This window comes from Ochotona princeps, unplaced genomic scaffold (assembly GCF_030435755.1).
Source record: "Ochotona princeps isolate mOchPri1 unplaced genomic scaffold, mOchPri1.hap1 HAP1_SCAFFOLD_388, whole genome shotgun sequence".
Classification (NCBI taxonomy): Eukaryota; Metazoa; Chordata; class Mammalia; order Lagomorpha; family Ochotonidae; genus Ochotona; species Ochotona princeps.
This window is the reverse complement of record NW_026697255.1, coordinates 109,406-136,110: the sequence shown is the minus strand read 5'-3', so window position 1 is coordinate 136,110 and position 26,705 is coordinate 109,406. Positions and strand designations below refer to the sequence as shown.

General features: G+C 69.2%; 3 protein-coding genes across 4 annotated transcripts; 1 reads left to right on the top strand and 2 right to left on the bottom strand.

Annotated features, from left to right (window-relative positions):
- The first annotated feature begins 3,344 nt into the window (after positions 1-3,344).
- On the top strand, positions 3,345-4,463 carry PAXX (PAXX non-homologous end joining factor). The gene is made up of 6 exons (XM_058659539.1): positions 3,345-3,467; positions 3,545-3,599; positions 3,684-3,730; positions 3,810-4,159; positions 4,235-4,319; positions 4,407-4,463. The coding sequence occupies exons 1-6, from the start codon at positions 3,364-3,366 to the stop codon at positions 4,444-4,446; spliced, it is 681 nt and encodes a 226-aa protein (XP_058515522.1). The 5' UTR covers positions 3,345-3,363; the 3' UTR covers positions 4,447-4,463.
- Positions 4,464-4,991: 528 nt separating this feature from the next.
- Positions 4,992-6,569, bottom strand: CLIC3 (chloride intracellular channel 3). The gene is made up of 6 exons (XM_004593433.3): positions 6,531-6,569; positions 5,929-6,038; positions 5,726-5,851; positions 5,534-5,640; positions 5,284-5,459; positions 4,992-5,197 (listed from the first exon to the last, which is right to left on the bottom strand). Exons 1-6 carry the CDS (start codon positions 6,564-6,566, stop codon positions 5,039-5,041), a joined length of 714 nt encoding a protein of 237 aa, XP_004593490.2. The 5' UTR covers positions 6,567-6,569; the 3' UTR covers positions 4,992-5,038.
- A 1,003-nt stretch (positions 6,570-7,572) lies between these two features.
- Positions 7,573-26,179, bottom strand: ABCA2 (ATP binding cassette subfamily A member 2). 2 transcript variants are annotated; one of them, XM_058659540.1, is made up of 48 exons: positions 26,033-26,179; positions 23,721-23,814; positions 23,062-23,173; positions 22,812-22,975; positions 22,498-22,625; positions 22,147-22,257; positions 21,748-21,957; positions 21,312-21,667; positions 21,065-21,224; positions 20,744-20,872; positions 20,467-20,634; positions 20,202-20,298; positions 19,611-19,784; positions 19,352-19,454; positions 19,168-19,282; positions 18,685-18,875; positions 17,857-18,007; positions 17,545-17,749; positions 17,273-17,437; positions 17,015-17,195; positions 16,716-16,928; positions 16,271-16,467; positions 16,022-16,204; positions 15,673-15,857; positions 15,182-15,302; positions 14,851-15,087; positions 14,471-14,674; positions 14,244-14,346; positions 13,796-14,094; positions 13,504-13,717; positions 13,199-13,304; positions 13,002-13,113; positions 12,638-12,698; positions 12,391-12,565; positions 12,140-12,255; positions 11,261-11,408; positions 11,042-11,165; positions 10,834-10,966; positions 10,579-10,696; positions 10,326-10,504; positions 10,076-10,217; positions 9,867-10,001; positions 9,677-9,780; positions 9,517-9,609; positions 9,270-9,372; positions 9,046-9,183; positions 8,394-8,600; positions 7,573-8,182 (listed from the first exon to the last, which is right to left on the bottom strand). In XM_058659540.1, exons 1-48 carry the CDS (start codon positions 26,096-26,098, stop codon positions 8,147-8,149), a joined length of 7,266 nt encoding a protein of 2,421 aa, XP_058515523.1. In that variant the 5' UTR covers positions 26,099-26,179; the 3' UTR covers positions 7,573-8,146. The 2 variants fall into 2 exon arrangements, with proteins under 2 accessions (XP_058515523.1, XP_058515524.1); XM_058659541.1 differs by having other exon boundaries at positions 17,857-17,935.
- Between the last annotated feature and the right edge of the window lie 526 nt (positions 26,180-26,705).

Here is a 26,705-nt window from a genome sequence, read left to right as displayed (position 1 = left end):
GCCCTGGGTGTCCCCTCCCAGAGACCTGCCACCACAGCCACGCTGTGCCTGGCCAGACAGGACCTTCCCAGGGCCCTGGCTCCATCCCAGCACACCCAGGCAGGCCCCAGAGGGGAACGCGGCATTCCAGTGGCCATCTCGGAAGAGGCAGCCATGCCTGGCTGAGAGCTGGGGGGCCAGCATCCCAGGGAAGTGTCAGGAGCTGCACCCCGTTCTGGGCCCAGGCAAAAGCTCCGGGGTGGGTAGAGCTGGGTGGAGGAGGTGGCCTTCTGGTCCGGGCTGGGGGTGTGGGAGAGACACCTCCCTGGGGCCCCGCGACACAGCTGGTCCACTCCGCACTGCAGGCTGGGTCGCACTTCACCCGGGGATGGTGGAAGGGTCATTTGGCCCCAGCCTCCCTGGGCACTGTCCCCTGGTGCCTGTGGGAGCCACGCTGGGTGGCTACATGAAGACACTTGCTGTCTGCTGACCCCCCAGCCAGCGACAACCTGGCCCTCAAGTTCAGGCACCCACTGAGACCAGGGCCAGCGTGGGGCTGGAGACACCATGGGGGCGCGCGGGTGGTCATGTAGGGGCTGCTGCTCAGGGGTTGGGGTTTCTGCAGGCCCCATGGCAGCTGTCAGCAGAGCGGCCTTCACCAGGGACTCGGTGGCCGCGCAGTTCAGCAACATGGTGAGGGCGGCAGGGCAGCCCTGGCCAAGATGCACACCCGTGTGGCCTTCCCTGGCGCTGTTTCGTCATGCTGACCCTGGAGTCCAGCTGCAGCTCTGCGGTGGGCTGAGGCCCCCCGGACACAGCTGGCACCCTGCGAGCCCCGCAGGCTGATGGGGGACTCGCCTGGAATTCCCCCCACCTCCTCTTCCGTCCCTACCTCCTCTCTGCTCACAGCCCTTCCGTTCCCGCCCCTGAAGGCGCCGGAGTTGCAGCCCAGCCAGAGTGCTCTGCAACCCACGAGCAGTGGGTGCTGCTACCGCCCCTGCTTGGGGAGCAGAAGGCTGGGGGGCACCCCACCAGGTGGGCACTGGTGGGAGGGTCTTGCCAAGTCCTCTGGGGTGCAGGGTGGGACAGCGGAGTGGTTACCGTAGCCCTCCTCCCCAGCCCGTCACAAGCCGGGGAGCGGGGGTCCGCAGGGGACCTCACTGGCCCTGTGGGGCAATTGCCTGGGGGGGCAGAAGGGCAGTCTTGCTGAACCGAGGGGGGGCGGCAAAGGGGGACGCCACACACCTGGGGGATCTGTCAGGGGGAAGTCTCGGCCTTTGCGCCTCGGATCCTCCTAAGCTGCACCCCGGTGCCCCCCAGGCACCCCTCCCAGGGCCCTAATTCTCCTCCCTGTCGGTTGGGGATTCAGACAGAATGGGGGCGGGGCGACCCAAATGCACCTGTGGGAGCTGGGTGCTTGTGCCTGCCACCTACCCGGGTACGTGGTTTGGCTGACCTAAGAACCTTCTAGAACCTGCAGGCAAAGTGGCTGTTGTGCGTGAGGTCAACAGTTCAGGCAAGCTCCTGGGTGGCCACTGTCCAGCTGCTGCCCAGGAGCCTTGGGTTGGGGACGGCAGTGAAGAGCCGTCGGGAGGTGGCGCTGTTAGGGCTAAGGTGCCCCAGCTCCCTACAGTGCCCATCCTGGTCCCTCCCTGCCGCCCTCGAGGGTCACCCGGTGAAGCTCTGGTTTCTCCTTTTGAAACAGACAAACTTGCACGGTGCACGCACAACACAGCAACAGATGCACGGCACAGAAACACACACATGTACACACATGTACATACCTGGGCAGGCACTTGCCCCGGGGGACCCCTGTGCCCCGCAGCACCACTCCTCCCTGCTTGGGCAGGTGAACGCCCCAAGGCTCCCAGCTCCTGGCCTCAGCCTGGCCCAGTGCAAGCATGGCAGGCACATGGGGAGGGATCGAGCAGACAAGCCAGCCCAGAGTCGTCCCCAAGTGTCCGGCCGGGGACTCCCGGTATCCTGCACTATCCGCAGCTGGCCACACCGGGCAGCTTCAGCCAGGTCCCCCCTCTTCCCAAGCCTGGGAGCGGCCGCTGGAACCTGCCCACCTGTCACCTGAGAGCCAAGGCCCCCAGGTCCTGCTGCTGGGCTGACCCCTGACCCCTGCACTGTGCCGGCTCAGCCCTGTGAGCTCCCGGCTGTCCCTCTGCGGGGTGCCCCACGGCCAGGTGTGGGGAAGCGTGTGTCCGAGTCACGGCCTGCCCTCTCTGTGCTGGGGTACTCAGAGCCCCTCCCCCCTCACTGCACTCGGCTCCCACAGCTCAGCAGCTGCAGCTGGGCCAACCATGCTCCCCCCTAACCTGATCTAGGGCTGGGCACCCCCTGCTGCTCCCCCAGGATGCTGCAGCACAGGGCAGCCCCCCAGTCTGGGCCCTGCACGCCCTCCCACTGGTCCCCCAGAAGAGAGCAGCCCTCACTCTAGCGCCTCCCTCCAGTTTCCACTGCCCACGCAGGGCCCCCTGGGCAGCAGCCAGCCCCACTGGGGTCTGTGGCCCGTGTCCACCCCCGCAGCCTGCCCTGCCCCTCTGGAGCCTCAAGGGCTTCACACCCCACAGGTTTCACTCACCCCCACCCTGGCAGCTCACTCAATCCACATGTCTTTAAAAATGCTTATTCTGTGCATGGGGGAGAGTGAGGGCTCCCATCCCCGGGCCACGCCCTGGTGGCTGGGAGCTCCTCCAGGTGCCCCACCAGGCTGGTAGGGACGCGGGCACCTCCGGAGGTGGTAGAGACACTCCTTGTGTGTCCCCGGGGGTCTCCGAGACCCACCCGGAACGGTGTTTCAGGGCTCCAGGGCTGGATGCAGGGGCAGGTGAGAGCCACAAAGGGCTGCCCTCGGAGCCTCACCAAGTGCCTCAGCCATGGTCTCTGGCCCAGCACCGGGCAGCCGAGGGAGCAGGTGTCAGCGGAGGTGCGGACGCCCGCCTGCTGCCGCGGCCCCGGAGGCCCCGGAGGCCCCGGAGGCCGTGGTGTGCCTGCCTGCCTCGGCAAGGTCCGCCCGGGGCACAGGAGCAGGGCTCCTTCGGCTCAGCCTCTGTGCGGGCCCTGGAGTCAGGAACAAGCGCCCGGCCCGGAGCACCAGGGCCCGGGGACACCGAGCTGCGAGCCCAGCGGTGTGGGAAGCTGGGGCGAGCCGCTATCCGGGTGGGTCCGGAGTGGCGAGTGTGCGCCACACCGGAGGGCGCGTGGGCAGCGCGCAGGGCCGGGGAGCGGCCGAAGGCGACGAGGAGGGCGCAGCTCGGCTCGGGGGCACCGCGCGCCCCTCCGGACAACCCAGGGCCGCGCTGGGCCGAGCCGGGGACGGCCGGAACCCACGGCGGACCAGGTCCCGCCTCTTCCTGCCCGGCGTCCTGACCCGCCATGGCGCCGCCGCTGTGCACGCTGCCGCCGGGCCCGGGGCCGCCCCGCTTCGTGTGCTTCTGCGAGGAGGAGCAAGACGGGCCTGCGGGCGGCGTCCACGTCTGGTGGGTGAGAGGGCGCAGCGGGCGCGGGCGGCGCGGGCAGCCCGGGGGCCGCGGCCTGACCGTCCCTCCTGCCGCAGCGTGACCGACGGCTTGCAGCTGTGGAGCACCTACTCGGCGCCGCACGGCCCGGCCGTGGGTAAAGGGGCCGCCCCGAGCCGGGCTGGGGCGGGGGGCGCGGGGCCAGCCCGCGGGTGACGCCTGTGCGCCCCGCTTTAGGCGCGCGACGGCCCGAGCGCGGCCCAGGACATCGTCGCCCGCTTCAGGTGAGCCCGGGGCCGGGCGGGCGGGCCAGGGCGCTGGGGCGGGCGCGCGGCTCAGCTGGCGGCATGGCTCTGTCCGCAGGGCAGCCTGCCAGCAGCAGGCAGTGACGCTGACCCTGCAGGAGGACGCGGCGGCCCTGACGCTCTCGGGGGTCCCTCCCGCCCTGGCCTTGGACCTGCGCAAGGTGCCCGCGGCAGAGGCAGCCCCCAGGCTGCAGGCGCTGACCCTGGGCCTGGCCGAGCGCGTCTGCAGCCTGGAGCGGAGCCTGGCAGGTAGGTTCCTCCCTCCCCACCTCCTCCAGTCGGAGGGTGCCTGCGCGCGCCCCCTCCCCTGGCAATGGCGGTTTCCTTCCTCAGCTGTGGAGGCGGCGGCCGCGACCCCCAGCCCTAGGAAGAACCCTCGACCGGCAGGGCCTGGGCCCTTCCTCCAAGGTGAGGTGATGTGAGGGGCGGGGCCGGGCCCCCAGAGAGAGCTGGGCTCAGGGGTGCCCATCCTGTGCCCCCCAGATGTGGAGTCCCAGCGAGGCGTCCCCGGGCAGAGGGTCAGGAGGCGGTGTCCTGGGGAGTCCCTCATCAACCCCGGCTTCAAGAGGTACCTGTCCCTCCCCCTCCTTGCCCCCACTCCTTGCCCCTGCCTGGCCCACTTGGCCGCACCTGCCTCACCCATCGTCTTCCCCAGTAAGAAGCCAGCGGGCGGCGTGGACTTCGAGGACAGCTGAAGTGGCCACGTCCCGGGCGGGGCTTGTCTGTGGGCGGCCTGCACTTGGAGGTCACCTGACATGGTTGCGCCTGAGGGTGGGCCTGCGTTCACACAGCAATTGGCTACTGCCCTGCACCCCATCCAATAAACGCCCCTTGAAGTGGAGGTACTGACCCGGCTTGGTACCTGGGGGTTGGCCAGGGGCAGCAATTTGGGCACTCCTTGGGACCCGTACTCTGGCGGGGGGTCGAGGCTCCCTTCCCTGCCCCGAGGCTCAGGCAGGCAGCGCCCCTTCACACGCATCCACGCATCCTTTCTGGCCAGCCCAGGAGCCGCGAGGGGCACAGCCAGGGCCTCCAGGCTTGGGTCCAGTTGGCAGAACGCAGCCCCTGCGCACCCCAGAAGAACACTCACAGGTTCTGAGCACACACGTGTTTGGGGGTCTCAGCCACACCCCTGCCTTGGCCTGGGCTGGCAGGCTCAGCACCGCCCCCTTGACCATCAGGGCGCCCTGCCCGACTGCTTTGGGAACCCCATCGAGGCCGCTGCATGGCTTCCCTGCACAGTCATTTTGGCCTGCGTGTCGCCCTGAGGCTCTGGGGGTGCAGGTGCTAGCGGGGGCGCACGACAGGCCGGTAGGCCGCCAGGATCTCGGTGCCGGGCGGACATGTGTACTTGAACTCCTTCTCCTGCTGCGCGTTGTCCAGGTAGCGGCGCACAGCACGCAGCTCAGCCGGGATGGGCGCGTGGCGGAAGTGCGCGCACACGGCCTGCAGAGGACACGGGGAGGACGGGGCGCGGTGAGGGCCGGGCCCGTGCTGCCCCCCCGGCCCCCGCTCTCCTGCCCTGCGCTCACGTCCACAATGTGCAGCTTGGGGAGCAGCCTGCAGTCGGCCAGGGTGAGCTGGTCACCGTCCAGGAAGCGGCGGCTGGACTCCTGCAGCTGCGGCTCCCGCGCCAGCTCGTGCTCCAGGGGCGCGCGCAGGTAGCCGTCCAGCCGGGCGAGGGCGCGCAGCAGCTGCTGGTACAGGGCTGGGGGCGCGAACCCGTGAGGCTTGCCCGGGCGCCCCCAGCCCGGCCCCGGCCCTGGCCCCGACCCGCCTCACCTTGGTCTTGTGCTGGCGCTGGGTTCTTGATGAAAGCAGAGAACTTGTGGAAGACGTCGTTGCCTGCCGTGTTGGACTCCCGGTACCGAGGCGCCAGGCTGGGGAAGCTGCCAGGGGCGGGAAGTGGACTGAGGGCGGAGAGTCTGGGGCACCCACACCCCAGCCCCTCGAGCCCCTGCGCCCCAGGCTCACTTGGGCGGCCCCAGCGTCTGCTCCAGGAACTCCTCGATCTGCAGCGTGTCGGTCTTGGCCTCGCCGTCGTACAACAGGATGGGCAGCTGCGAGCCTGGCGCGAAGTCTTTGAGCACGTCCAGGGACCTGGGGGCGGCAAGCGGAGGGGGCTGGTTGGGGCTGCGTCCGGGCGGGCGGGGCCCACCCGCGTCCCGGGGTCTTACCTGTGAGTGTCCACTGTGGTCAGGGTGAAGGGCACGCCCTTCAGGAGTAGGACCATGAAGAGGCGCTGGCAGGACGGGCAGTGGCCCACGCTCTCACCGTCCTCGCTCGCCTGGGTGGGTGGGGCCAAGCGAGCCGGCTCAGGAATCCTGCCACCCAGCTAGGTGGAACCCACCTCTCCCTGCCGGGGCCCTGGAGCCCAGCCAGGGCCGGCCAAGTGTCAGCCGAGAGCTCTCGGCCTGGGCCCTGGGAGGGAGGTGGTGGTGGGCTTCCAGAACTTGGACAGGGGCTGGGCCTGGGGCCAGGTGAGAGGGCGAGGTGGCCCCAGGCCTGCTGGCGCCGGGCTGGGCCTGCACTGGCTTCAGATCCTGGATACCCAGCGTGGGGAGGGGCAAGGTCTGGCCGCCCACCCCGAAGGAGCTCCAGATGGGTCCCCACCTCCTCCCCTCTGGGCATACCAGCCCCCTGAGAGCTGAGCCCCTCCCAGGGGCTCAGCTGGGTCCTGGGGCTACCTCCCCCCACGGCCCTCTCCCTCCGTGGGGTCCCCCGGGCCAGGCCCCAGAAGGGGCACGAGCAGAGTTGCACAGACCCCATTCTCGCCCACCTTGACGAACAGCTGCAGTGTGGAGGTTTCGGCCATGGTGGAGCCGGGTGCGGGGTGCGGCCCGCGGCTCTTATTAAAGTCCTGGGTGCTCCGCCCTCCCTGGCCCAGCGCCGCCCTCCTCAGCCGCCTGGCAGGCGAGAGGCCTGGCCCAGGAGTGGGCTCCCCAGTGGCTGTGTGGGCTGGAAGACTGGGCGTCCTAGGCTGGCCATGGCTGTGACCCCGGCCAAGTGCTGCAGGAGCACCCTCAGCCAGAGCGCTTAGGGTGGGGGAGCCTTGGGGACAGCTCTGGGTCAGGCTGTGTGGGGACCCAAACCTGAAGGCTGTGGGTGGGGCAGCAGAACTTGGCTCCCCTGGCCTCAGCCCCGCCCCATCTGTAGTCCTGGGGTGTCACTGGGTGACAGAGAGGGGAGACGCCCTCGGGGACCTGGCTCGCTCTGCCGGGCTCCGGGAGGGGCTGCGTTCCTGGCATGCCCTGTTGGGTGAGGAGGGAATCCAGGCTTTGGTGTCAGGCTGGGAGGGGCCGTGGTGGGTCTCCAGCTGCTGCAACCCTCTCTGGATGCCGAAAATGGAGCCAGGGGACAGCAGCCACAGCCCCAGCCCTCCTGGGGCCCACGTGGTCTTTGCAGGACCCCAGCTCCGTATCCACTGGGCTCCTCACTGATGGGGTCCACTCAGGTGCCCACGGGAGCTTCTCGCCCCCCAGTGGCCACGAGTGAGACTAGCCCAGCTGCCTGGGGCTGCCTAGGCCCCAGTGGTGCCTGGCTGTCCCTGGCTGGGCCTGGTGGCGCCGCTCCCGCCCACTCAGCCGCCAGCCTGCTAACCAGGGCGTCTGTGCCCATCACGACCCAAGGCCCCGAGGCGGTCTCAGTGGTGCACGCCCCAGGCAAGCCCACCCCCGCCTGCTTGGGATCCGGCTCTCAGGCAGAGCCCAGCACGGGACGCAGACCTGAGGGGCTCCAGCAGCTCGGAGTCCCGAGCCCCACCTCCTCCACGCTGGCCCCCATGGCAGGCCCACACCCAGCCCCACGCACACAGGCACGCACAGCTTTTCTGAGTTTATTGAAAACAAACATCTGTGCGCTTATGTACAGGCCCCACGCCCAGGTGGGGGTCAGCAGGGAGCCAAGCTGGGCCGACGAGGGCGGGAGGAGGGCAGGGGCTGGGTCCCAACCTGGCCCGCAGCACCGGCTTCTCCCAGGACACCTTCCCGGGTGGCCGCCTGCAGGGCAGGGCAGGGGAGGGGGAGACTCCTCCCATGGGAAGACCACCCAGCCTAGGGAGGGACTGCCCGAGTTCAGTGTCCAAGGAGCCAGTGCAGATGGCCAGGCGTCAGAGGGTCGGGGAATGCCTGGTGAGCCCACCGACCCAGGACAGTGGGCAGCACTGGGCGGGCAGGTGGGGGCTGGGCCAGACCCCAAGGCTTTAAGGCAAAGCAGGGCAAGGGTGTATGCAGCCCGGGGCCGGGCCAGCCTTTGGCACGACAGGGAAGGGCCTTGGTGACTGCCTGATGGGCGGAGAATGGCGCTGGGCTGCAGGGTGGGGTCCCCAGCCTCCAGCTCCAGGCCCTGGCAGGTGGCACAAGGGACGGGTGGCCCTGTCCAGGCTCCGGGGGCCGATCAGCAGAGCGTGTCCGTGCTGAAGGACAGCTGGGCCTGGGGGGAGGACGTTGGAGGCTAGCCATGGGGAGGGGCTGGGACCTGGCACGGGGACCCCCAGGCTCCCCTGCCTACCTCCCCGGGGGAAGTCCGCCCATTGCCTCTGGGCCCTGCCCTGTCCCTAGGGCTGGTCCTGTCCCCCACCTTGACTGTGGACGGATGCTGCCTGGCTGTGGGCACCCCCAAGGCGCTGGGGCGGCCAGCTCACCCGCTCCTCCTCGAAGCTGATGAGGCCCTCGTCCTCCGTGTCCAGGTCCTCAGGCTCATCGGCCGCTAGCGCCCGGAGCTCCGTGGGGGCTGACCGTGGCCGCAGCAGGCTGAGCAGACGGCCCAGCGGGGACTGCAGGGCTGAGGGCGGCTCCGCCTCCTGCTGCTCCAGGCTGTCGTTCTGCTTCTTGGCGAAGTTCACGAACACCTGGGGGGGCGTGGACAGCCGGTGGGCGGGCAGTGGGCGGGCGGCGTGGACAGCCGGTGGGCGGGCAGCGGGCGGGCGGTGTGGACAGCCGGTGGGCGGGCGGGCAGCAGGCGGGCGGTGTGGACAGCCGGTGGGCGGGCAGCGGGCGGGCGGCGTGGACAGCCAGTGGGCGGGCAGCGGGCGGGCGGCGTGGGCAGTGGGTGAGTACAGGTGACGGGCAGTGCAAGGGCACGGGCAGCACTGGCTGTTGGAGAGCGTGGGCAGTGGGCAGGCAGTGTGTAGGTGGCTATGGGGCATGGGCAGCAGGTAGTGTGCTGTGGGTAGGTGGGCGCAGGCAATGGTTGGGCATGGGTGGGTGGGCATGGACACAGATTGTGGGCAGGTGGGCACAGCCAGTGAGTGGACATGGATGGGTGGGCGTGGGCAGCAGGCAGGGGGCACTCACGTTGTCCAGCGTGGTCTGACTGACCGAATAGTCCTCAATGCCCAGCACGCCAACCACCTGCTCCATCTTGCTGAACACCTGGGCCAGTGAGATGTGCTCCGACTTCAGCTGGTACTGCACCTTGGTGTGGTGCCGCTCCTGGGCGGGCAGGGGGTGGAGGGCAGGGGTCAAAGGTGAGATGGGATGGGGCCGGCCCCTCGCCTCCCTGGCCCCATCCCGCCCACCTTGAGCACCGCCTCCGGGAAGTTGCGGCTGAAGAATCGCACGATGTCCTTGACGTTCTGGCTGCTCTTGGCACGCACCGTGATCATGTAGCCATCCCCAAAGCTGGCGGCACCAGCGGGGGGTGGTTGCAGTGGGCACAGCCCCGCCGGTTCCTATCCCCTGCCCTCCTGCCGGCTCCTGCCCCCTCCTCCCCCAGCGCCTGCCCCCCGCCCTCCTGGCGCCCCCCACACCTCCCCCAGTGCTCACCGGTTCTTCAGGTGCTGTATACTGCCCAGGCAGCACAGCCGTCCGTTCACCATGATGGCCAGGCGTGTGCACAGCGCCTCACACTCCTCCATGCTGGGGGAACACACAGGGGCTGGCATGGGATGCGCAGGGCTGGGGCCCCGGGGGGTGGGGGTCTCACCTGTGCGAGGTCAGCACTACCGAGCGGCCCGTCTTGATGAGGTCCAGGATGAGGTTCCAGAGGAAGCGCCGGGCCTTGGGGTCCATGCCCGTGGTGGGCTCATCCTGCGGTGGGCGGCAGGCTCAGCCTCACCCCAACAGTGTGGCCCCCAGAAGACACGGGCAGAGTGGACGGCGAGAGCGGGGCTCACCAGGAAGATGAAGGCAGGGGAGCCGATGAGGGCGATGGCAGTGGACAGCTTGCGCTTGTTGCCGCCACTGTAGGTGCCGGCCGGCTTGTCGGCATACTTGGTCAGCTCCAGCTTCTCCAGCGCCCAGCGCACCACCTGGCCAGCGGGGTGGTCAGCCCGGGGCCCCGCAGCCACGGCCCGCCAGCCACACCGCGCCCTCCGGGCCTCACCCGCGCCTCGTCCTTCCAGGGCACGCCACGCAGCCTCGTGTACAGCTGCAGGTGCTCCCGCGCCGTGAGCTCGTCGAACAGCGCATCGAACTGCGGGCAGTAGCCCACGCTCTGCTGCACCTGCAGCAGCTCCCGCAGCACGCTGGAGAGGGAGGGCGAGCTGGGCAGGGGGTGGACCACACAGCCCTGCCTCTGGCAAGGCCCCGCCTCCAGGGTCCACCCCCCCCCCGCTGCCCGCAGTGCTGCCCACCTGTGCCCGTTGACAAAGGCCTCGCCTCCCGTGGTGCTCTCGTCCCCCGTGAGCATCTTGAAGGTGCTGGTCTTACCCGCGCCATTCACCCCCAGGAGGCCGAAGCACTCACCAGGCCGGACACCAAGGCACAGACGGTCCACGGCCAGGATGCGCCCAGTCTTGCGGGACTTGTACACCTGTGGGGACGGGGGCCTGACTGGTCAGCGAGGCCTGGGCCCGCCCCGCCTGCCCATGTGCTGCCCGTGCCCACCTTGGTCAGGTTTTCAATCTTGACCATGTCATTGTCGGCGTCCCCCCGCAGCACGCGCTGGCGCTCACTGGCCACGTCCACGTCGTCCTCCACCGGCTTGGTGGACACGGGCATGCGCCTGGGGGACAGGGTGGGCAGTGAGGCCTTGTCCACTGGCTTGGTGGACACGGGCATGCGCCTGGGGGACAGGGTGGACAGTGAAGCCGCCCCAGCCCCGCCAGGCCCTGGGCAGCGGTGCCCGCCCGGCTCACTCACTGTGGCTGGCGTAGGAAGTTGTACTGGCACATGAGGGTCAACAGGAAACCCACGAAGCCCTCGGCCGTCATGGCAACCAGCCCTCGCGTGACGATGTCCCACTCGAACGGTGACCTCACCTTGTCCCACTGGCCTGTGGGGGTGGGCATGGGTGTCAGGTCGCCGCCCGGGGCAGGGGGCGCAGGCAGCCGGCCTCTCGCTGGCTCACCGATCTTGGCGTAGTACTCGTTAATGTACTCGTTGTAGGCCATCTCCATCAGCCCGTGGCCCAGGTTGTAGTTGGGGAAGATGAGGAAGCAGCTTTTGAGGTAACTGTTGACCACCTTCAGGTCCTGGGGGTCAAGGGGTCACAGGCTCAGCCTCCATGCCAGCAGGCCCTGCGCCCACTTACCACAGGCCCCGCCCACTACACTCAGGCCCCACCCACCTTGTCATGCTCAAAGAGCTGCAGCAGGAAGGTGGCCACGGTGGCCGTGATGCCGATGAAGAGGTTGATGACTATGAGGAACACATAGGCAGAGCTGGGCACCTCAAACCAGAAGGAGGCGGGGTACATTATGGGTGTGATGGACCACCTGTGGATGGAGGGGAAGGCAGTCAGCGGGGGGGCCTGGCCACCAGCACCCCCACCCACCAGCACCCCTCCTGCCAGCACCTCTCCAGCCAGCACCCCTCCCGCCAGCACCCTTCCTATCAGCACCCCCTCCCACCAGCACCCTCTCCCGCCGGCACCCCCTCCCACTGGCACCCCTCCCGCCAGCACCTTCTCCCGCCAGCACCCCCTCCCGCCAGCACTCCTCCCGCCAGCACCCCCTCCCGCCAGCACCCCTCCTATCAGCCAGCACCCCTCCCGCCAGCACCTTCTCCCGCCAGCACTCCTCCCGCCAGCACCCCCTCCCGCCAGCACCCCCTCTCGCCAGCACTCCTCCCGCCAGCACCCCCTCCCGCCAGCACCCCCTCCCGCCAGCATCCCCTCCCGCCAGCACCCCCTCTCGCCAGCACCCCCTCCCGCCAGCATCCCCTCCCGCCAGCACCCCTCCTATCAGTCAGCACCTCTCCCGCCAGCACCTTCTCCCGCCAGCACCCCCTCCCGCCAGCACCCCCTCCCGCCAGCACCCCCTCTCGCCAGCACCCCCTCTCGCCAGCACTCTTCCTATCAGCACCCCCTCCCGCCAGCACCCCCTCCCACCAGCACCTCTCCCACCAGCACCCCTCCCGCCAGCACCCTCTCCCACCAGCACCCCTCCCGCCAGCACCCTCTCCCGCCAGCACCCCTCCCACCAGCACCCCTCCTGCGGGCACTTACCCATAGAGCAGGAACAGCGAGAGCACGGCTGGGAAGTTGGTGGGTGACGTGTAGGCCGGCAAGTCGAACACGAACAGGATGATGACACAGCAGGTGGCCGGGACCAGGTAGTTGAGCTGTGCGACAGGTGGTAGGTGAGGGGCCTGGGCAGCGGTGGGCCATGGGGACAGCCAGGCAACATTTACCCACCTCCCTGTCCCACACAGCTGGCCCCGCCCACATGTCCCACACTGCTGGCCCCGGCCACCCACCATGTCCCACACGTAGTTGGCCAGCCAGTAGATGACTGGGTTGCAGCCGCTCACAAACTGCAGGTGCTTGGCCTTGGTGGACTTCTCTGCCACCAGGAAGACCACGAAGCTGGCTGGCACGAAGGACATGGCCACGATGATGAAGATGGCAATGACTACATCGGTGCCCTGCAGCCTGGGGGAGGTGGCGCTGGACTCAGCCCCGAGCGGCTGGGACTGCCCCGGGTGCCCCACCCACCCCACTTACAGGTAATCCAGAGAGAGGCTGGCGCTGGTCTTGTTCATGGGGTGGTTTGTGACAGTGATACCTGCATGGAGGAGCTGGATCAGGCCCTGCCCGCCCCTGGCCACGCGGGGAGGGAGGACGTCCCTCTCAAGGGGTAGGGAACTAGCCTTGCCCACAGGTGGTGCTGTTGCCTGCCCCCCTCACCCTCACGCAGGTGCCTTATTCCGTGGCTCCCTTTACCCCTCGCTGTAGGTCACTGGGTCTCCTCCCACAGGTCACCGAGTCAGCCCTCCTCCTCACCGTAGGTTACTGGGTCACCCTCATAGGTCACCGAGCTACCCCCCTCCCCCTCGCCGTAGGCCGCAGGGTCACCCCTCCCCCTCACCGTAGGCCGCAGGGTTGCCTTTGCTCTTGGGCAGGTTGGCACGTAGAATGGCGTTGTTCAGGCTGTTGAGGTAGGTGGGCATGCTGTGGTAGCCCTTGTTGTTGTAGAACACCTGGGACAGGGACACGAGACAGTGGATGCGTGGCCTGGAGGGCGGGCTGAGCCTCGGGAGCCCCCAGGTGCCCACCTGCGCTCACCTGGGCTGCCCGGCGCACCGCGATCTTGCGCACCATGGGCGGGGCCCGCGCGCCGAACGACGCCGGGATGGACTTGAGCACGTTGCCGAAGGTGATGGCTCCGTACCTGTGGCGAGGTGGATGGTGGGCAGTGGTGAGGTGGGCAGAGGTGAGGTGGGCAGTGGTGTGGTGGGCAGCGGTGAGGTGGGCAGTGGTGAGGTGGGCAGCAGTGATGTGGGCAGTGGTGAGGTGGGCAGTGGTGGGCAGCAGTGGGCAGTGGTGTGGTGGGTAGCGGGGCCCGCCCCCTCACACGCCCAGCCCCTCACCGGTGCAGCCGGAAGCGGTCGGAGGTAAAGAGCAGGTACTCTGAGACGTTGTGTCCCGTGATGTCTGTCAGGATGTCACCAGTGACCACGCGCATCTGTGGCGGGTGGCCCCCCACGCTGCTCGGGCAGGAGAAGCCAGTGCCCTGTGCAGAGCAGGTGCACCTCACTGGCTCCCGCACCAGGCGTGGCAGCGACGGCGCCGATGGCCACGGTTCTGCGGGCACGAGGCTCGGTGAGCGGCCAGGGCACACCAGGGTCCCCACGCCCCGCAGCCCGCGGCCCATGCCCGCACCTGGCCCCGCCGTGGGCGGCTGAGAGCTGTTGCGGGCCTGCAGCAGGTCGTCGTCCGGTGCGGGTGATGGCGGCGGTGGCACAAAGTTGGAGAGCGGCAGCCCCTGCGTGAAGGACTCCAGGCACATGCTGTCAAAGAAGCGTGCCGCCAGCAGCCGCGACTCTCCGCTGCTCAGGTTCAGCAGCGGGCCCAGGGACCCATTGGCCGGGGACTTGAGCACGCAGGTGGCGCCGATGCCCGACGGTAGCCTGAAGGTGCCCACCAGCTGCTGGGGGCTGGCGTCGGGGGACAGCCGCAGCCTGCAGGAACAGCATGAGCTGGGGCCTGCCCGGCCCCCACAGGCAGCCCCGGCCCCTCACCTGCCGGCCTCCACACCCCCCACTCCACTAAGGCCGTGGTGCCCGTCCGCCCACACCTTGGCACCCCAGTGCCCTGCCTTTGGCCTCACCGGTACTCCCGGCGCTCCTCGTTGGCGTAGGGGATAAAGTTGCCGCGGGGCTGCGTGTAGTTGTGGTACTGTGAGGGGGACAGCACAAGCGGGGGCAGGTCCCCTGGGGTGGAAGCAGGGGCTGGTCGGTGCCAGCTCTGGCCAGCAGCTCCCCAAGCCCAGAACCCAAGGCCGAAACGGGTGCGACTCAGGTGCCCAGAGAGGCCACACCCAAGGGAGAGCCCTACCGATCTCGGGGACAGACAGGGCCACAGTCATGGCCACAGAGACGAAGAAGGCGGGCAGCAGGATCTGAGAGCAGAGCGCCTTGGAGTTGCGGCGGGCACAGTGGAAGCGCTTGACCAGCAGCCCGTGAAACTGGCGTGCCTTCAGCCACCAGCCCTGCAGCTTGCGGCCCTGGCCCTCCTGCAGTGGGGCGTCCGCCTCCGGCTCTGCACAGACAGGCAGGCCTGGGCTCAGGCAGCACCCACAGCCCGGGCTTCCCCCAGGGGTCCCCCGAGCCCTGCAGCCTGCGGCCCTGGCCCTCTTGCAGGAGGCGTCCACCTCTGGCTCTGCACAGAGAGGCAGGCTGCCCCTGGGGCCACCCAAGCTGCCCTCGGATGCCCACCTTGCAGGCTGACATTGTCAGAGTCCTGCGGGTTGTCAAGCAGCGGGCGGTAGTCACCACAGACATCGGCATAGCCAGCTCCCTCGTCACCCCGCACGGAGCCCACGGAGGACGCCGAGTGCAGCGAGGCCTGGGACCGGGCCAGCTCCGCACACTGTGCCAGGTTGCCAGCCTGGCCCTCGCCAGACGCCAGGCCCTCAGCCCCGGGCAGCACATCCTTCGGTGACTCCTTCCCATCTGCTGGCAGAGGAGCAGTGTGCTGAGGCCTGCTGGGAGGCCAGGCTGGACCCCCCCCCCCCCGCTCGGACCTCCCATGCGCCTGTGCGCTCACCAGCCTCACTGTTCTCCAGTGACTGGTCCTCCTCCGACACCTTCAGGAACACCTCCTCCAGTGTCGTGTCCATCAGCCCGAAGCTGCTCAGGTGCAGCGACTCCAGGCTGCACTCCAGGCTCTGGCGGGGTGGGGCTCAGCATGCTGTGCCTGCTTCCCTGTCCCCACTTCAGCTGTGCCCACTCCCACCTCCCCCGTCCCTGCCCCTGGCTGAGCCCGCTCCCACCTCCCCGTCCCTGCCCCTGGCTGCACCTGCTCCCACCTCCCCCGTCCCCCCCCCCCGCTGCGCCCAGTCCCCCATCCCCCATCCCCACCCCCAGCTGAGCCCCCACCCCACCTCCCCTGTCCCCGTCCCCGCCCCTGGCTGAGCCCATCTCCTCTGCCCTGGCTGCACTCGCTCCCACTTCCCCAGCACCCACCCCTGGCTGCCTGCTCTGCCCACGCCTCCACCCACAGTCCTCTTTCTCGCCTTGCCCCGCTCTGCCCGGTACCTGGAAGAGGCGCTCGAAGGCCCCCTTCTTGGTGGCCTCACTGGGCAGCATGTAGGAGAGCTCAGTGCTGGTGTCCGACACCAGCAGGCAGGAGGCCACGTGCTTGCGGATGAACCGTGACACCTGCGGCTCCGAACAGTTGCTCAGCGGGGCACGGCCAGCGGGGCTGGAGGCCAGTCCTGGCTCTGGGAGGGAAGGAGACAATGGGGACTCACCGGGGGCAGGAGACCCAACCAGGTCCAGGCGGGGCAGGAGCAGATGGAGAGAGAGGGTGGCCGCAGCCCCACAGTGGAGACACGGGGTGGCCCCTCCTGGAGGGGTCCCAGGGCAGAGTGGCCTCAGCACAGACCTTGGGGACCCCCAGGCTCGGCAGGCCGCTTCACCAGCGTGAGGCGGTACCCGTCGCCGTAGGCGCCCTTGAGGAAGAGCGGGGACCCACAGCACTTGAGCTTCCCCTTGGCCATGATGGCGATGCGGTCTCCCAGCAGGTCGGCCTCGTCCATGTGGTGTGTGGACAGCAGGATGGTGCGGCCTGTGGGGCGGGGTGGTCAGCGAGGCCAGCAGGCCAGGCCGGAGTCTCCGGGCGGCCCCCACTCACCGGGCTTGTACTTCAAGATGAGGTCCCAGATGGCACGCCGGGCGTAGGGGTCCACGCCGGCCGTGGGCTCGTCCAGGATGACAGCCCGGGAGCCACCCACGAAGGCAATGGCCACGGAGAGCTTGCGCTTGGTGCCACCCGACAGCGTCTGCACCAGCGAGTGCCGCTTGTTGGACAGCTCCAGGTCTTCAATCATCCTGAGCACAAGCAGCGGGCGGGCCGTGGGGCGAGGGCCAAGGGCACGGTGGAGTCAGACCCGAACCAGGCCCAAGAAGCACAGAGCCCCTCCCATCAGCCACAGGCCCTACCCACAAGCCACAGGCCCCGCCCACCCACCACAGCCCCGCCCATCAGCCAAGGCCCTGCCCACCAGCCACAGCCCCGCCCACCAGCCACAGGCCCCGCCCGCCCACAACAAGCCCCGCCCACCACAAGCCCCGCCCACTTGTCCATCTCCTTGCGGATCTCGGCCTGCGCCATGCTCTTGAGCCGTGAGTAGAACCACAGGTGCTCCTCCACCGTGAGGCGGTCGAACAGCACGTTGTGCTGCGGGCACATGCCCAGGTTCTTGCGGATCTCGTCCATCTCCGTGCGGATGTCGTGCCCGTAGATGGTGGCCGAGCCCGACGTGGGTGGGAACAGGCCGGTCAGGATGGACCTTGGCAGGCAGAGGAGAGGTCACCGAGCGTCCGGCCGGGGCCCTGCGGACACACCTGACCCCCCCTCGCCCCGCTGGGCACTCACATGGTGGTGGTCTTGCCAGCCCCGTTGTGGCCCAGGAAGGAAACCACCTGGTTCTCGTACAGGTTCAGGCTGAGCTTATTGAGTGCCAGCTTCTTGTCATTCTTGTAGACCTTGGTCAGCCTGTCCACGCACACCACCAGGGGCAGGTGGCCGGGCTCCTCCTCCATGCCTCGGGTCTCCTCTGCAGCGGGAAGGCTGGTCAGCAGGCTCGCGGGGCTGCCGGGCCCACCCCGACCAACACCGGACTCCCTGCCTCACCGAAGCGCCGGCTCTCCATGGCACAGGCCTGGTCCTCCTCCATGACGCTGAGGCGGGGGGCCTGGGCCCACGGCCAGCTCCACTCCCATGCCTCGGTCCGCCCACTGCCCAGCCAGTAAGACTTCTGCAGTGGGAAGTACCAGGGCCGGGGTAGCCCATACATGCCTGGGGGCCAGGGAGGGAGGGCAGGCTGACCCGGGGTCGGCAGAGCACCTGGCCCCTGGCTGGCTGGCCGGGCCCACCTCCCTTGCCCCTCCAGGGCCAGCGGGTACCTGGGTGCACGGCCTCAATGTACCAAGTGAGCACACCGTACACCAAGGCGTCTACCATCAGCATGGTGACGGCCAGCAGCAGGTTGAAGTCATCTCCTTCCACAGGGGACTGGCTGAACGTGTGCCACTGGATGCCCACACCGGCCACCTCGTAGAGTGCGAAGTACTTGGAGCCCAGGCCAAAGGCCGTGGTGGACATCAGGGACTGGGTGGGAGCAGCACAGGGTCAGCGGGCAGCACGTGCCCACCTCCCGCCCAGCCCTGCCACCTGCCCACCTCCCACCCAGCCCTGCCACCTGCCCACCCGCTCACCGCGATGCACTTCTCGAAGGCCGTAATCTTATCGTGGGCCACCTCCTCCCGGATGGCCACATACATGTAAGGCACATAGCTCAGGAAGTAGATGATGCCACCACAGGCTGAGGCCAGCTTGGCCTTGGAGTACAGCACAGACACCAGGAAACTGGGGGACAGCGGTCGGCAGTCCTGCACCTGCCAGGAGCCCTGCAGAGGGCAGCTCCACCCACCCCAGCCGGGCCTGGATGCTCCATGGCTGCGCCCTAGCCCAGCAACAACCCTGGGCTCACCCTGGCCCCGCCCCCTGGGCTCACCCTGACCCCGCCCCTGGGCTCACCCTGGCCCCGCCCCCGGGCTCACATTGGCCCCGCCCTGGCTCACCCTGGCCCCGCTTCTGGGCTCACCCTGGCCCCGCCCCCGGGCTCACACTGGCCCCGCCCCTGGGCTCACACTGGCCCCGCCCTGGCTCACCCTGGCCCCGCCCCCGGGCTCACATTGGCCCCGCCCTGGCTCACCCTGGCCCCGCCCCCGGGCTCACCCTGGACCCGCCTCTGGGCTCACCCTGGCCCCGCCCCCGGGCTCACACTGGCCCCGCCTCTGGGCTCACACTGGCCCCACCCCCAGGCTCACACTGGCCTCGCCCCCGGGCTCACCCTGGCCCCGCCCCCGGCTCACCCTGGCCCCGCCTCTGGGCTCACACTGGCCCCACCCCCGGGCTCACACTGGCCCCGCCTCCAAGCTCACCCTGGCCCTGCCCCCGGCTCACCCTGGCCCCGCCTCTGGGCTCACACTGGCCCCACCCCGGGGCTCACACTGGCCCCGCCCCCGGGCACTCCTGCTCACCAGAACATGATGGTGGCCACAGCGTAGACAGCCAGGAAGAGCCAGATGATGAGCACGTGGCTGTGCAGCAGCACCTGGCCATACTTGAGGATGGCCGTGAGCGCCGTCACTGAGATGGACAGCTGCACGAAGCCGGTGATGAACCAAGCCACCCAGTGCACCGCGTTGTTCAGGCCCATGGTCTTCATCACCTGCGGGCAGGACTCCGGGTAGGCGCCCCCCGCCCTGCCCAGGCCCCAGCGCCCTGCCCAGGCTCTCTTCCCTGCCCTGCCCAGGCCTTCCTGCCCTGCCCAGGCCCCCCTGCCCTGCCCAGGCTCCCCCCACACCCTGCCCAGGCCCTCCTGCCCTGCCCAGGCCCCCCTGCCCTGCCCAGGCTCTCTTCCCTGCCCTGCCCAGGCCTTCCTGCCCTGCCCAGGCCCCCCGCTCTGCCCAGGCTCCCCCCACACCCTGCCCAGGCTCCACCCCGCCCTGCCCAGGCCCCACCTCCTTGAGCCGCTGCTCCTTTTCAGCCACGATGTGCTGGATGGTCATGGCCACCGAGTAGACCCAGGAAATGACCATACAGAGTGGCATCATGTGCTCGATGACAAACAGGAAGCTGCGTGGGGGGACAGTGTGAGGGGACGTCCCCAGGCCCGGCCCCGCCCCCGCTCAGCCCAACACTCACTCATCGCGCGTGTAGCAGGGGTACGGGAACACCTGCACGTAGCTGCCCGGCTCCACCACGTCGTGGCCCACAAAGGTGTTGATGATGGCACGCTCCATCATGTCTGTGGAGGGTAGGGTGGCCATCAACACCTGGCCGCCCAAGCCAGCACTGGACACGCCCCCAGACCGCCCCCAGGCAGCCCTGGCCACACCCCAGCGACCACACCCCACTAGTTGGCCCTGGTCCCATCCCCACTGCCACGGAGTGGGGTGCCCACCCTGGATCCAGACGAAGCCGTAGAGGAAGTAGAAGCGGCCTCCCGTGTTGGGGCCCGGGCGCCAATAGGCCCGGCGGATCTCGTTGGTTTTCTCCGTGAAGCTAGAATTCTGGCGGATCTTGTAGTGGACGTGAGGTGGAAGAGAGCCGTCCTTCCGGGTCTGAAAGATGACACCTGGGGAGGGAAACACATGGTGGGAAGGGGCAGGAGGGAGCCACGTCCGTGCAGGGCGCCCGTGCCAGGGGAGCCACGTCGGTGCAGGGCACCCGTGCCAGGGGAACCATATCCGTGCAGGGTGCCCGTGCCAGGGGAGCCACGTCCATGCAGGGCGCCCGTGCCAGGGGAGCCACGTCGGTGCAGGACGCCCGTGCCAGGGGAACCATATCCATGCAGGGTGCCCGTGCCAGGGGAGCCACGTCCATGCAGGGCGCCTGTGCCAGGGGAGCCACGTCGGGCAGGACGCCCGTGCCAGGGGAACCATATCCATGCAGGGTGCCTGTGCCAGGGGAGCCACGTCCATGCAGGGCGCCCGTGCCAGGGGAGCCATGTCGGTGCAGGGCGCCCGTGCCAGGGGATGAGAGGGGGACTCACTGGCAAACACCGTGACGTTGTCCTGGTAGGCTTGGTTGAGCGTGTAGTTCACGATGCTCTCCTCGTCCGGGAAGCCCTTGAAGATGTCCACACTCACCTGCAAGGCAAGGAAATCAGGCTGCACCGAGGCCTGGGTGCCTGTGGGGCCTGTGGGGTGCAGGGGGCTGGTGCTGGCTGGGCAGGGTGTACAGGGGGGAGGAGTGCTGGCTGGGCAGGGGTGCAGGGGGAGGGGTGCTGGCTGGGCAGCAGGTGCCAGCGGGGCCACCTTGGACATGAACTGGATCCAGCCGCAGGCCGCATTGTCGATGGTGTCCAGCTGCTGCAGGAGGGCAGAGCCGTTGGGCAGCGAGAAGTTGTCATGCCGCAGGGCAGGCGGCAGCTCGTCCAGCGACAGGTTCATGGCCTCTGGCCGCAGTCGCAGTTCTGCCACATACTGCAGGGGGAGAGGGAGGTGGTGCTGGCTCCAGGGGCTGCAGCGTCCCCTGCCGCCGCCCTGCCCCGCCCCGCCCGGCTCGCCCCGCCCCGCCCGGCTCGCCCCACACCTGCTGCAGCCAGCGCAGATGCTGCTGCAGCCGGTCCTGCTCCAGAAAGCTGCGGATCTCAGCTGAGGTGTTGAGCCAGACCTGTGCGTAGTGCGTCACGTTGCCCACCAGAGCAAACGTCTCGTTGGCCTGCGGAGGGAGTGGCCATGAGCCCGAGGACCCCGGGCTCCCAGCCCCTCCGACAGCTCCAGGCCTCACCCCTGTCTCCCGTGGAGCACCCTGCTAGCACAGGGCCTGCTCTCACTTCTGGGCCCAGCTTTGGCCCGGCACCAGCAGCGCCCCACCCAGGGTGGGAGCCTTAGGGGAGCAGGGTAGCCGCACCTTGAGGATGACACGGTCGGCCTCGGAGCCGGCTGGCGCGTACAGGATCTTGGGGTTACTGGTCATGAGGTGCACCAGGAGGCCCAGGTTCCGCTGCTCCTTGCTGGTGAACCCCAGTGAGCTCATGTTGCCGCTGCGCAGAGCCTCGGGCTCAATGGTGCTGGGGCAGGGCAGAGGGGTGAGGGGCAGGGCTGGGCACCCCCTGCCAACTCCTATCCCTCAGCCCAGGCCCAGCAGTGAGCAGTACCGGTTATTGCCACAGAGAATGGGCTGCAGGCCGGCCCAGAGCTGAATGAAGGCCGAGCACTGGCCTTGGAGGGCATCCGTGGTGGCCGGGGCGGCGGCGGCTGGCGTGCCCTCCTCAGCTGTGGCGTTGGTGCCCAGCCCTGTGCCGTTGGCTGCTCCCCCGGGGCTGCTGGAGGATGAGGCTGACGCGCGGCCAGAGCAGGCACCCTGGGGTAGCAGCAGGGCCAGCGCCGACAGCACGTCCACGTCCTGCAGGGCTTTCTGGGCGTCCAGCAGATCCCCGAGCAGTGCCTGCAGCCTCTGTGGGGGCGGCACTGGCTGCTGGGGGTCCGAGCCGTTGGGAGCAGCCAGGCCCAACTAGGGGTGGGGGGAGGACAGGTCACGATGTGGCCCACAGCTCGGCAGGCCCACTGGTCAGCTGGCAGGCAGGGCCTCACCTGCTGGGCGATCTTGGCTAGGTCCAGCTGGCTCCGGAGCTCGGCGGCCAGCCCAGAGAAGCGGTGAGCACGCGCCACCGCCTGCCCACTACACACGGTGTCCCGGTAGCCCTGCAGTGCTGCCTGCTGGCCCGGGGGCAGAACCAGGAGGTGGCCCAGCTCCCCAGAACACGTGAGCCTCTCCAACAGGGCAGGGGCCAGCAACAGCTCCTGTGGCAGGGCCAGGGGACAGCTGGGGCCACAGCAGAGGGCCAGGCCCACCCACCTTGCATCCAGGCCTGACCCACCCCGCAGCCAGGGTGAGGAGGGGACCGTGCATACTGCTACCCTGCTTCTTTCTGGCCACAACCTCCCCCAGGAGACAGCCCCACCCCGAGCCAGCGACAGCCCCCCCCTCACCTCCATCCGGAACAGGGGGCTGCCATCCAGGCGGCTCCAGGGCTCCTGAGCCCCAGGGAAGGCTGATTCTGCACCCAGGGCAGGTCGAGGGCCAAACAGAAGGCGGCGGACCTGCCATGAGGGGGCGTCCAGCTCAACAGTGCCCAGACCTTCTCCCTCCTGCCTGCAGTGGCAGCCAGGGAGCGGGGCTGTGTCAGGAGGCATGGCCAGGGTGGGTGGGGAGAGGGTTACACATCGGGGTGTGGCCAGGAAGGGTACCCAGCAGGTAGGGGCGTGGCCACGGGTGCCTGGCAGACAGGGGCAGTGGCCAGGACAAGGTGCTGCTTCCAGGCTGCGGACACGCCCCCTCACCTCCGGTGGGTCCACCCGGGCGGCCAGCAGGGCCTGGGCAGTGCTGTTGGGCAGTGACAGGTTCTGTACCAGGAAACGCGAGAGTTCCCTCGGGTCCCTGGCTACTGAGGCCAGCGCGAAGCCGGAAGCTGGACAGGCAGAAGGACGGCACTGAGGGGTCAGCTCCCCCGTCTGGGGGCGCAGATGGGCCCTGGGCCCAGCCCCTCGCATGTTGCCTCAGCAGCAGCAAGGCTGTGCGGGAGGCCTGCCTGCACCCCGCGATGGACGTGGGAGTGGACCAGGGTGACAGCCCAGCGCTCTTTGCCCAGACTCACCTGGAGATCTGTCTGAGTCGCTCTCCCAAGCACCCTGGCCGGCACTGAGGGCCTCCAGGCGCTCACGCAGGGCCTCAAGCTCGGAGCCCAGGCTGGGCCGCGCCGGGTCAAACAGGTTGCTGTCCTCCACCACGCGGCTGAGGCGCTCCAGCAGCTGGGTCACCCTGCACCGGCACAGGAGTCATACAGGGAGACGGGGAGGTTGGGAGCAGGCAGTGGGCAGCCGCAGGGGGGCAGGGCGGGCACTCACGTGGAGTTGGCATACTGCAGGAAGCCAAACTCGTCCCGCTGGCCATCTGGGCACAGCGACTGCATGACAGGTAGGATGCCGGCCGAGGTCAGGGGCGCAGCTGAGTAGAAGGCTGGTGCGCAGGGGTGTGGGGAGTGGAGTCAGTCAGGGAGGGGTTGGCCCGGGGTAGGGGGCGTTAAAGGTCAGCAGGCAGAGGGCTGGCCCCCAGAGCCACAGCCCAGGAGCCGTAAGGCACCGACCTAGCAGGCCAGAGGTCAAAGGGCCAGCACCCCCCACACCAACCCCTAACGATCCCTCTCCCCTCAGCCAGGGCAGGGCCAAGGCGCCTGGCACTCGGGTGAGCACTGGACGGTGACCTCTGACCCCGGCCAGCTAGTCAGCAGGGTGAGTGCAGGGGCCAGGACACGCAGGCTTATGAGCTCAGCAAGGCAGCTGGCCCCACAGACACCCTCACGGCCCCCCACCCCACGGAGAGCCAGGGAGTCTGTGAGCGCAAGCGGGGATGGGCCGGCCGGCCAGCGAGGGCGGCAGCCGCTCACTTACAGACTGCATGCAGAGACCGGCACGGGAGACCATGCGGGGAGGGGACAGAACAGGGGAGCCCGGTGAGTGCCGGCTGAGGGCCCGGGGGCCTGGGGCGGGCGCCCGCTGACCCTCACCTTCCTTCACAGAGATGGTGGGCTTCTTCTGCCGCAGCCCCAGCAAGATGAAGAAGAGGACAAGTGGGATGAAGAGCTCGAAGGCCAGGACCCACTGCAGAGCATCGGCGGTGAGGGCCCGACGGGCAGACACGCACCTCTGCCCGCCGCCCCAGCACAGCCCGGCATGGTCCGCTGGTGGTCCCCAGCCTCCCTGGCTGCCAGCCCAGCCCAGCCCAGCCCAGGCTCTGCTGGCCACCTTGGATGCCCCAGGGGAGCTGGCTGGGAGTGCACAGGCACCACTCACCTGCCCAGCCAACTTCCCCTTGCAGGTTAGCCCACTCCCAGCTGACCACACACCTGCCCAGCCGCCACCCTCCACTCTGCAGGGGTGCAGTCAGCAAGCACACAGACATCCCTTCTCCCGGCTGCCTGACAGAACTCACACTCCCTGGAGGCACCCAGGCCTGCTAGGGCCCCAGCTCCCTGCCTCCTGCTCCCCACGCCACAGGCCCAAGGCTCTGCCTCCTGGGACAGGGTGTCCCCTGCACTTTCCCCTCAGGGTCACCCTGGGTGACCCAGAGCTCCAGGAGACAGAGGGAGACGGAGCTCAGGACTCACTGCCCTCTGGGGGACCTGCAACCCAGCCCCAGGGAGACCCCTGCCTGGCCAGGCCCTGTCCTACCATCAGGCCCCGCCCATCATCCCTTGCCCCCACCAGGCCCCGCCCCCCAGGTGTCCCTCACCCACCTTGGCCGCCTGGCAGACACTGGGCACTGTTTACTGGGCCCTGACAATGGTGCTCTGTGGCTGGGAACACATGCCCAGCCCGTGCCAGCCTCCACCCCCTCCCCGAGCTGAGACGCAGCCCAGAGCCAGCCCAACAGGCACTGCGGGTACTGGTACTAGGCATAGGTGGCAGCAGGCAGGAGGGGTCACGCCCAGCTGCCAGCCCTGCCGCCACCCGGGCACCTGGGCTGCAGTAGCCACAGCAACAGGCCAGGGCTGCCTCCCCTATCGCCATAGCAACGGCCACACCAGCTGCCCAGAGGAGGGAGGGCATCTGGTTACAGGTGGACGCCTCAGGTCGGGCAGCACCTGGGGCCCCACACGGGTGCCTCGGGTGACCCAGCACAGTCATGCCCGACCTGCCCGCTGATGCTTCCGCCTGAGTGCCCACTCTGGGCCACAGCCACTCCCTGTACCTCCTCTGTGCCCTGTCCAGGGGGCAGACAGGCCTGCTCATCGGTGCCTAGCCAGGGGGCGGTGGTGACGTCTGGGTCCCTGACCCTACGGGGGACAGACCACACAGGGACACGAAAGCATCCATGGGCTTGGGAGGGGACAGCAGGCACGGCGTGTGTGGGCCAAGCCTCCAGCTGTCCAGCTCTGCAGCCAAGACCCTGTCCAGGAGGGGGTGCAGCCAACGAGGGGGTGAGGACCCCACTCCACCGGCCAGGGAGGCCATCCCAAGGACAGGGCAATGGGCAGATCCTTGCCAGGCGCCCCACAAGCCCCTGCACCTAATTGGAGCCTTGGGGGTCACCTCAGCCGCCCGTGCTCCCCTGGGCTCGTACCAGGGTGCACTGCCTCAGCTATGGAGCCCCAGACACTCCCGGCAGGGACTGTGCCCGGGGCTGGCTGCAGCCTGGGCCAGGTGCCTGGGAACTTTGTCCATCTTGGCTGCCCACAGCCCTCGGTGCCAGGTGGTCCCCTCCAGGCCCTTCTCTGAGTGGATGCAGGCTGCAGTCCCTGCACCCTAGGGGTCCCAGGGCCAGGCTGGGCCGGAGGGCGCCTCCCCCACATCTCCCTCCCGGCAATGCCCTGCAAAGCATCAAGGGGTTGGTGCTCTGGGCCCAGGCGCTTTCCTGCCCTTCCTGAAGGAAGGACCACAGCCGGGGACCCCAGCACCCCAGCCTAGGCAGGCAGGGCCTCTCTCTCCCGCCACCTCTCAGGTCACCTGGCGCCCGGGACAGGGCCCAGCCCCCAGCGGAGCCCTGGCAGGGAGTGGCTGGCACAGCGCCGCGGCCTGGGGGCGACCCGGGCCCTGCGCACCCAGGGGCGCCCGAGCTGCCCCAAGGGCCATCGCAGCGACAGCCTGGGGCGCCTGGGAGGAGGGGACCGCGGGGTGCTGGAGGTCACCTCGGTCAGGCCCCGGGCAGAGGGCAGCAGGAGACAGGGATGCGCCCCCGTCCCCGCCCCGGGCCAGACCCCGGCCCCCGCCCGCCGGCCGCCCCGGAGGGCGCGCTGCGGAGGGCGGCGGGCGCGTGACTCAGCCCCGCACGCGAGCCCCCTCCCCCGCGCCGCACGTGCCGGGGCGCGCGGCCCCTCACCGGGCTCCGCCGCTTGAGCGTCACGTTCTTCCAGAGCAGCAGCTGCAGCTGGTGCAGGAAGCCCATGGCGGGCCGCGCTCGGGCCCCTCAGCACCGGGCCCCGCCGCCAGCCGCGCCGCTCGGCATCGCCCGCGCAGGGGAGCGCGCTCGGCGTCGGGCACCGGCGCGCCTGGCTCCGCCCCGGCGGCCCGGCCCGCGCCCCGAGCCCGCGCCCCGCGCCCCGCGCCCGCCCGCGCTTAAAGGCGCCGCGCCCGGCTGCGGCTGCGGGGCCGTGCCAAGGGACCCCCGCGCCGCCCCGGCCCCGGCGGGTCTCGTTCAGGCGCTGGCTGCTGTGTTTTTTTTTTTTTTTTTTTAAGATTTATTCATTTTATTACAAAGTCAGATATACAGAGAGGAGGAGAGACAGGAAGATCTTCCGTCCGATGATTCACTCCCCAAGTGAGCCGCAACGGCCGGTGCGCGCCGATCCGAAGCCGGGAACCCGGAACCTCTTCCGGGTCTCCCACGAGGGTGCAGGGTCCCAATGCATTGGGCCGTCCTCGACTGCTTTCCCAGGCCACAGGCAGGGAGCTGGATGGGAAGTGGAGCTGCCGGGATTAGAACCGGCGCCCATATGGGATCCTGGGGCGTTCAAGGCGAGGACTTTAGCCGGTAGGCCACGCCGCCGGGCCCT

Coding starts and splice junctions, on each gene's coding strand:
- PAXX (XM_058659539.1), top strand. CDS start 3,364: ATGGCGCCGCCGCTGTGCACGCTGCCGCCGGGCCCGGGGCCGCCCCGC. Junction 3,600..3,683: donor CGGCGCCGCACGGCCCGGCC/GTGGGTAAAGGG, acceptor GCCCCGCTTTAG/GCGCGCGACGGCCCGAGCGC. Junction 4,320..4,406: donor ATCAACCCCGGCTTCAAGAG/GTACCTGTCCCT, acceptor CGTCTTCCCCAG/TAAGAAGCCAGCGGGCGGCG.
- CLIC3 (XM_004593433.3), bottom strand. CDS start 6,566: ATGGCCGAAACCTCCACACTGCAGCTGTTCGTCAAG. Junction 5,852..5,928: donor ACCACAGTGGACACTCACAG/GTAAGACCCCGG, acceptor TGCCGCCCCCAG/GTCCCTGGACGTGCTCAAAG. Junction 5,460..5,533: donor AGCGCCAGCACAAGACCAAG/GTGAGGCGGGTC, acceptor TCGCGCCCCCAG/CCCTGTACCAGCAGCTGCTG.
- ABCA2 (XM_058659540.1), bottom strand. CDS start 26,098: ATGGGCTTCCTGCACCAGCTGCAGCTGCTGCTCTGGAAGAACGTGACG. Junction 12,256..12,390: donor CCAACTACGTGTGGGACATG/GTGGGTGGCCGG, acceptor CCTGTCGCACAG/CTCAACTACCTGGTCCCGGC. Junction 9,184..9,269: donor TCCCGGAGGCGGTGCTCAAG/GTGGGCGGGATG, acceptor CTGCCCGCCCAG/GAGCGGCACCACACCAAGGT.